The sequence below is a fragment of the Colobus angolensis genome, unplaced genomic scaffold, assembly GCF_000951035.1.
Source record: "Colobus angolensis palliatus isolate OR3802 unplaced genomic scaffold, Cang.pa_1.0 Scaffold78, whole genome shotgun sequence".
NCBI lineage: Eukaryota > Metazoa > Chordata > Mammalia > Primates > Cercopithecidae > Colobus > Colobus angolensis.
The window spans coordinates 4788928-4798255 of record NW_012121598.1 but is presented as its reverse complement, the minus strand read 5'-3'; the positions used below and the strand labels follow the sequence as shown (position 1 = coordinate 4798255).

At 37.9% G+C, this 9328-nt stretch overlaps 1 protein-coding gene across 4 annotated transcripts in view; it reads right to left on the bottom strand.

Annotated features, from left to right (window-relative positions):
- Positions 1–9328, bottom strand: part of DTWD1 (DTW domain containing 1) — a 36111-nt gene that overhangs the window by 4083 nt on the left and 22700 nt on the right. For 3 of the 4 annotated variants that reach the window (XM_011928597.1, XM_011928599.1, XM_011928598.1), the window contains one exon: positions 8917–9281. The exons of the other annotated variant lie outside the window; for it this stretch is intronic. In XM_011928597.1, coding sequence (XP_011783987.1) covers positions 9034–9281 — 248 coding nt within the window. In that variant the 3' untranslated portion in view covers positions 8917–9033. Of the gene's footprint in view, positions 1–8916; positions 9282–9328 lie in introns of those variants that run through there. 4 annotated transcript variants of the gene reach the window in all.

Genomic DNA, 9328 nt, shown 5'->3' with positions numbered 1-9328 from the left:
CTGCACGCTATGCACATGTACCCTAGAACTTAAATTTAAAAAAAAAAAAAAAAGGATGGGTTGCCACACCTACACATTACAGTCTTAAATTGGTAGGTTTATCACTTGGGCACCACACTTATTACTTCTGCCCAGATTGTGTAACCTGGATTCCAATCTCCTCTTGATCAGGGTCAACTGATCTTGACTCCTTTTATTGGCTGCTGCTCCCTGGACACAAGGAACCCAAAATGTCCAGGTAGCTGCTGCAGCTTATGTTTTTCAGTGAGATTTTTGATATGTCTCCTGGCAAAAGTGTGTCCCCTTGTGGGCTCAAGACCTCTCACTGCAGAGTTCAGAGTGACGAAGAGATGCAAAGTACCATATGGGTCATTAAAAGTGATGGCAAGGAGGGGAGGCACCTCTTTTTCCACCCTCTTTGCATCTACTCCTAGGAATAAATGGGTTCCAGGACCCATCTATTCTTCATATTAGGGCACATGCTATATAAGGATAATTGATCCAATATATATTCTGTATCTTGGAGTATGGCATCCTATCCTTGTAGAATATTGCCTATGAACTGGTGTTCAGCTGCACCTTCAGCAGGTTATTCCAGTGTTCTATCAAGCTGACAGATTCCAAGTGGTGAAAAAAGTGATATTAGTAGTGGATCCTGTGGATATGGGTCCACTCCTGCACTTGCTTTTCCATAAAATAGGTTTCCCGATCTGATATGATATAATGTGAGATCCCATGCTGGTGAATATAATACTAAGTAAACTCAAATGGTGATATTTACTGAGGCTCTGGAAACAGGAAAAGCAAACTCCTATCTGGAAATTGTGTCTATTTCTATGACAAGGAAATGCTGGTCCTTCCAGGATGGAAGGGGCCCAATGTAACCAACTTGATCTTGAAGAATGGTGTTATATCAGGGGTGCAGTATTGTCTCTGTCACTCTCAGGTTGGACATTGAACAGCAGCAGCAGCTAAGGCAGCCTTGGTAAGTTGAATCTCAAGCTACTGAACTTATGCTTAGTCTTCATCCCTTCCACAGTGGATACTCCATTCATGTGCCCACTGTGCTAGCACTGGGTGGTGAATAACTGAAGCAGGATGGATGATGTCAACCAGGCAATGTGTTTAGTTTGCTTTATTGTTTGGTGACTCTTCAGTACTGAATGCTCTCTGGTGAGCACTGCACGCAATACAGAGACCTTTACAGTTCATGTACATATCTGACACAAGTATGTCTATTCACATGCCTCTATTCTGGACTTTCTGTGCTTGATCTTCCAGTATTTATTCTTAAGGACAAATACCAGCTTGGCTACTTGGACTATTAAATTCTAGATAAGCTTTATATGCAACCAAAGAAGCCCTCTTTCTATAGAGCATTAGTGGCACTTGGCCATTCAATTCTGTTGTTCTTAAATCTACTATTTCCTTCATAAGTCTCAAATACCTGATATACTGCACTTGCTGGCACATTCTCTTCCATGAGTAAATCTTCTCATTTTACCACTAATAAAAGTTACCACCTTGAGCCATGGGCTTTTTTTGTTCCATGTGCCATATGTGATGGGATCCTCACTGCAGCTCAGATCACTCCTGCTAACAATTACCACAGGTTGAATCCTCTAAAGAGAAATGTTGAGATGGAGTTTGGGATGTAAGACACCAGTCAGGTGAAGGGGAGGAAGCAGGATTGGGCAGAAGAAGAAATTAAGTTGTAACAGCGGGAGCTCTGGGGAAGGTTTTGCCCGACAGTGTAATAAATGAGGCTGAAGTAGCAAGGCCTTACATCTCCACTGAGCACAGCCCTGAGATCTAAGGTGAGGGTAACCTCGGGTGAAGCTTTTTCTATAGCTGTTGCAGATGAAGTGCTGATACTGGTGGATTTCTGTCCTCCACACTCCCTGCAGCTAATTAGCAAGTGCTTTCTAGAATGGGGAATCTAGGCAGCACATTTTCACATCACCACAATGTCTAACCTATCTGCAAATACTGGCTCTACCTTCAAAATATATGTAGGATCTTGTCATTCTGTACCACTCGCCCATGATCACAACCCCTGTTCAGGCAAATATCATCTCCCAAATGGACTACTGAAATAGCATTCTAATTGATCTTCCTATTTTACTTCTCTCCTGCAGTCTATTTTTCATATAGAAGCCAAATAATCCTTTAAAAATATAAGTCACATCTTGTCACTCCTTTGCTTAAATTCTCTGATGGCTTCCTATCTCATCACTCAGAGTAAAACCTTAACATCTCACCGTGGCTCCACACCACTATTACTCCCTATGATCTCATCTTCTATCATTTTTTCCCTCCCACACACTGTTACAAACTGCTGTTCTTGTTATTCCTCAAACATGCCAAGTATACTGCTGCCTCAGTACCTTTGTGTGTGTATATATATATACACACACATACTGTTCCCTATAATTAAAACATTATTCACTTAATTATTTGCATGGCTCACTCTCTCCATTTAGGTCTCTGCTCAATTTTACCTTATCACAGGCTTTCCCATCTGACCATGCTATTTAAATTGGCACCCTATTTCCTGCACCAGTCACTATCAGTTCCTTACTCTGCTTTACTTTCTTCTCAGCACTTACTAACTTGGCATGCTATAGCCATCACCTAGACAATTTGACACATAGTATGCACCCAAAATTTTTTAGAATGGATGAATGAATGAATCCTAAAACCCTGAAACTTCCCTTTGCTGACTTTTTTTTTTTTTTTTTTTTTTTTTGAGCCTGAGTCTCGCTCTGTCGCCCACACTGGAATGCAATGGCACCATCTCGGCTCATTGCAACCTCTGTCTCCCAGGTTCTAAGCGATTCTCCTGCTTCAGCCTCCTGAGTAGCTGGGATTACAGGCACGTGCCATCACGCCCAGCTAATTTTTGTATTTTTAGTAGAGACAGAGTTTCACCATGTTGGCCAGGCTGGTCTCATACTCCTGACCTCAGGCGATCCACCTGCCTTGGCCTCCCAAAGTGCTGGGATTACAGGTGTGAACCATCGCACCTGGCCCGCTGATTTCTGCTTAATGCTCTCTTTTTTGGTTTTTGGTTTCCTTCTCCATTTTACTGGAAAACATTCTTCAGTATTCTCCTAAGCATCTTTAGCTCAAGAATATATGGGAGGTAATACTTTTGAGACCTTGTATGTCTTTATACTATATTCATACTTGATTGATTATACAACTAAAAATATCATCCAAATAGAAAATTATTTTCACTTAAAGTTCTAAAGGCATCACCCCATGTCTTCTAGTTTCCAATGCTGTTTTCAAGAAGTCCTTTAATATCCTGATTATTGGTCGATGTACGACCTATTTCTTCTGTTTGAAATCTTTTAGTATTTTCTATCTATAGTGTTCTGAAATTCCTTGACGATAAGCCTTAATGTACATCTTTTTTTTTACTCTGACTTAATGTCCTCAATTTTAGAAATCACAAATGTTTTTTTCATGCCTTTCCCATTCTCTCTGTTACACCTATTATTCAAATGAGGGACCTCTTAGATTGGCCCTTAATCTTAATTTTTTTTCCTCCTATTTTCTTTGACTTTCTGAGAGATCTCTTCAAGTGAAAATAAACTTCAAGCTGGGGTCAGAAATGACCTTTCGAAAGAAAGCCAAAATAAGGCCTCGTTGTTGGACTAGCTAGTTAGTTTACACTAGTAATAGTGGCAGAATTGCTGAATAAAGAGTGAGGTCATAGTAAATTAATCAGCTAAGTGCTGGTATAAACATTACAGCACAAGTCAGTGAATTTTCTCCATCAAACAAAATATTCTATAATATATAATGAGATAAATATGATTCACTATAACATATAAAATAAGATTATAATTGTCAGTGCCTCAAGGGAATACAAAAAATGTCATAATTAAAAATAATTCAGGCTGGGCGTGGTGGCTCAGGCCTGTTAATCCCAGCATTTTGGGAAGCCAACACAGGATCACTTGAGGTCAGGAGTTCGAGACGAGGCTGGCCAACATGGCGAAACCCCATCTTTACTAAAAATACAAAAACTAGCTGGGTGTGGTGGCACAAGCCTGTGATCCCAGCTACTCGGGGGGCTGAGGCATGAGAACTGCTTGAACCTGGGAGGTGGAGGTTGTAGTGAGCCTAGATCACACCACTGCACTCCAGCCTGGGAGACAAGAGCGAGACTCTGTCTCAAAAATAAATAGATAATAATTTGGGGAGAAGCCCTTTGGCTCATCTCTGCAATCCAGCTAGAAACTCAATTTCATGATGATGATATGCAGTGTATATAGAGCTTAATATACAGTGTGTGAATAGAGTTTCATTCCATCTACCTAATACTCATTATTTTTTGTAAACTTATGTAGTTGGTATACAAATAATCTCCAACCTTCTCCTTTACAACCAAGGGTAATAGCTATTACAAGCTCTATTGCCTTTCTCCTTAAGGTTTTTAATTAAATACAATGTAACATGTAGCCTATGGTTGCAATTACAACTTTTAACTAAGATTGGCCTTAGGTATTTGGAATTCAGAATTTTCTATTCTTATGCTATATTTTATCTTCAACTCTTATATTTAAATTTTATTTCAGCAATCACTTTTTAAATTTCTAAGATCTTTTTGCTTGTTCTTATTCACACTCTCCTATTCTTGTTTTGTGAATACAATATACTCTATTTTGAAGATAGTTTTTTTTTGTTGCCATTATTCTCTTTTTATCTATATCCTTTGGATTTTCTCCCCTCCTTTTCCCCTTTTTTATTTGAAACATTTCAGCAAGTATCTAGTGATGTTTGGCTCTTATGTATGGGTGGTGATTTTTGGCTGGTGGCCTTCAATGTAGGGTCAGTGTTTATGGCTAAAGTTTTCACTAGGGTCTTTCAATTGGCTTTACAAACCAACTAAACATAACAGTTTAGAGGGAAAAGAAAAAAAAGTAAGAGACAGAGACAGTATTTGGAGATTAAAAGTTGCTATAATTAATGCTTCCAGTAACATGAAAGACAAAAAATGTACCTAATGCATTCATGGCACTTGGTGATATTTTGAGGCTCTTAAGTACCTTATCTATTGTACTTAATAATAATCAACTTATTCTTTCAAAATAAGAAATGTTAAGAAACAGACAAGCTCAAAATTAAGGCAATGGGTATGCAAATGGAACTGAAATGAAATACATAACCTAGGATATGCAGAACTGGAAAATAAAATGGTTTCTCATCAAATAAAATGTGATCATTAAAAACAGCCTAGTACAAAGACCAAATCAAGGGGACTGCCATTAACATGGCCTCAAAGAAAAGAACAAATAAAAAGTGTGGCCATTTACTCCTTTATAAGACTTCTGAAGGGATTTAGGGGGACCTTCAGGATGAACCAAAGGGCTCCTAGAAAGATTAGAGAATGAGACGCTTGATATGCTTAAGATATACATGTTTCTACAAATGAAGTCATGAGTACTTTGAGAATCTCCGGCTGACCTAGTTAGTCACTGCTTCTCTAAATCTCTCCTGCTGCGGCCTTCCAGACCTTTATTACCCCAGTAATTCTCACACTGGGGCGGGTAAACCTTAATTTATTTACTAAACTTCTTTATTCATGTAATACTTGTAATGATGCTGCTTTTCTAACTAAATTCAGACTAAAACATCTGACTTCCCTAGAAAAGAGACCCTAAAGGAAATATATCCACTACTTTATTAAAGGTACAATCCAGGCTGGTAAGAGCGAGGAAGAAAGGAAGTGAGGATAGCAATAATGGGAGGCAAATGCAAATTGACAAATTACTGTGTAGCACTTGCTGCTGTTTCATGACAAGCCATGAAGAGACGCTGCCAATCATGTGGCAAATACACTTGCTGGGCCACACAGTACACTTCTGGACAGCCAAGATGAAAAACAGTGTCTCTATACAGTCCATCAGAAGAAGAGCATTTTACCCAGCAGCTTTTTCTAGTCCATTGATCCAAGTTTTTCAGACAGTTAACTTCACGAACCCACCAGACCGCATCACCTAGCCCTTTTAACAGTCACTGTGGCATGGGGTTTTTAAAGTCCAGAAGTGTTGGTATAGGCTAGGAATTCTGAATATATGGCTAACCGATATCAAGCAGAGGAATCATACAAGCCTGCTGGTAATCTGTTACTATGTGAGGTGGTAGCTAAGGCAAAGCAAGTGGTCAAGAGCACAAGAAACATGAGACTGAGAATCTTCTAAGGTACTTGAAGATGATGATCTGATAATGCATCCAAAGATGAGATATCTACAGCCACAATAATGCCACAATAAATAGCTATAAAACATTGGTGGCATAATAGACATTCCTTGCTCACATATTTGGAATCAGGTAGGTGTCAGTCAGATGACTCTGCTGATCTTGGCTGGAATCATCCATATATCTTGGGTTTGGATGGCCATCAGCCAATCTAGACAGGATTCAGTGAAGGTGAGTAGGGCAACCTGGCTCTGCTCCATGGATGTCTCATCCTCCAGCAGGCTAACTCAGCCGTGCATATTCTTATGTCAACAGCAGAAGCACAAGTGTAAGTAAAAATGCACTAAATTTCTGGATGCAGATGACCCAGAATCACAGTGGGGGGAGTACTTCAAAGGAACCTGAAAAATGACCATGAATACAGGGAAGAATAAAGAATTAGGGCCATTGTTACATCTATCACACCAAAAAAAAAGAAAAAAAAAAAAACAAGACAAGTATAGTCAATTCATTGTTCTAACAGGTATTACTAACTTCTTTTGAAAAGAACCTAAGATTTTATCTGGCCTTAGCTGTAAATTAGCCTCTTATGAAGTACGTGGGTCATCTTTCTTATGCCAGCTGAGAGATGGAGGCAAATGAGTGATAGAATTGTTCTCCGTCTCTCGCTTTTTTTTCTTTTCCCTCTGAACTGTTATGTTTAGTTGGTTTGTAAAGCCAGTTAAATGCAATAGATTTTGGCTCAGGGAAGTCCAAATTTAGCCTAGAGAAATCCAACTTTGGCCCTGCTTAAATCAATTCAAGCCTTCCTCTATTCCCAGGGCCAAGTTCTAAACATGAAAAAAAATCCATTTTAATTCCACTCTTGTAAAATAACTGCTAAAATAAGCAAGCCAGTTAGTTTATTTGGCTAAGACTACAAGACTAATAATGTTCAAACCTTATATAATCCACATTCCTTTTTATGAATAGCATAATATAATGGTGGCCTTACTGAACCAAACCAAATCAGAAGTTCCAGATTCTAGAACAGGCTCTGCTATTAACTAGGTGTAGGATCTATCAACAATTTACTTATACCTCTTTCATTCTCAGTTGCCCCATGTATATTAGTAGGAATTGATCTTAATTACAATATTCCAAATGTCCTATTTCCATGGGATGTTAATAGGTGCTACATATTCAAGTAAGTTTAAGATATATCAGCTTAAATAAAGTTCAAAATGTTTATTTCAGGACTTTCAGAACCTTTAATATGTTTTGCCTTCTGAATCTCTGGGAGGGAAACAAAGTAATGTACAGCAAACTAATTTCACCAAGAACTCTTTCCCCCATAACACATGATGTGTGCCACTGTATAGACTTCAGGAAATGTGCTATTATTTCACCCAAACAAGTGAATTTATCAGAGTCCCCAAAAGAAATAGAAGGCAACTTCAAATGGGGACATTTGAGAAGACTGTAATAAAACAACTTCAGTATTACAAATGTATTAGCAGGGTTTAGGAAAAGCAACAAGTGGTAGTGAACTACCCTGGGGCTAGTAATAACTGTAAGCTATTACCAGCCCTAAGTGAAAAGGGGTAAAGAAGGGAGCAGGAAGTAAACCTAGTGAGGTAACTGGGATAACTGCTTGGGAACAGAAGGGATAGGATTCCTGATAAGGTACTATTTAGTAGAGGAACACAGTCAACTGATGATGACATGGCAGGAATGGAGCCAGGGAAATAAATAACATCATTTCATTTTCCTCTCAACTTCTGATCTCCCACTGGTGCTTCCCATTTGTTGAACCCAACCAAAAGCAAGAGAGCAAGGGAATCTACCTCACAGAGTAGGGAGCAGAATAGAAAAGAGCAGACAAAAGCTATTCAGTACAGTAGGGCTCTATTCAAAAGCAGCTAGGTCTAGGTGAATAAATGATGTCATCAGGACTCAGTCTTTCTCTCTCCACTCTGCTTTCGTTTGCTGACTTCATTCTAAATCAGGCTCTTTTCATCTGGTAGCAGAGATGGCCACTAGCAGCTGGACTTCAATTATTCTTAGTTCATAATTCCAAATAAAATAGAAAGAGTAAACATATATATATATAATATATATAAACATATACATATACATATATATATAAAAAAACACTTACTATATTTCAGGTACTGCTGAAAGTCACTTAGATATTAACTCAGTTAATTCCCAGTTAATCCTATAAGGTAGTTGCTCAGTATCGCCTGCTTTGTACAAATGGAAGAAAATGACATGGCTGATAAGCAGAAAGGCTGAGATTTAGATTCAGGTAGTCTAGTTCCAGAGTCTCTGCTTTTAACAACCTTAGGGCTTAAAGAAACAGCCCTAGACACAGGAACTCTAATTCTAGTTCTGCCTATGGTTGCTACTAACCTCAAGAAAAATCACTTATGACCTATTTTTAGGCCAGTAGATTGTAACCCCATTTACTTCTAAACGTGGTTATGAGTACAGGTGAAAAGATATAAAGATTTTGAAATAAATAGCTAATTAGATCTAATTGAATATATCTAATCACAGAGACAGTAACACACTATATTAAAATGTAGTAATGAAACTGAGGTTTCACTGAGTAAGTAACTTCTGAAGTAAGTTTTTCTATCAACAGTATCTCTGAAAAATTCCCTTAGATACAATTTCCTTCCCTTTAAGAAATATGAAGTAATATATATAAAACTGGAATTTTTTCAAATGGTCTTACAGGCATTATATATGATTATTTCTTAAGAAAAAAACAAAGCACAAATATAAGTTTATTAATGTTAGCAAAATAAAAAGACATAAATGGCTTGTTAAAAACTAATGTGTAAGTTTTGCTGTTTCCTTATCTCCAGAGCATTTGGCATTCTTTATCAACTGGTACATAAAAGAATAGAAAAATAAAAGATTGTCATATTGCCCTCTGTATTTCTCTTTTAATATATCAGTATGGTAGTCTACCAGAAAGTAGTAAATGGCTTCAATTGTAGAAAGGAAAGTATCTGGCTTTCCTTTTTGATGGCGCCAAAAGCAAGTTTTTCTTGTTTTCAACTCAACTTGTAACAACCCTGTCAAAAAAAAAAAAAAAAAAAAAAAAAAAAAAAAAAAAAAAAAA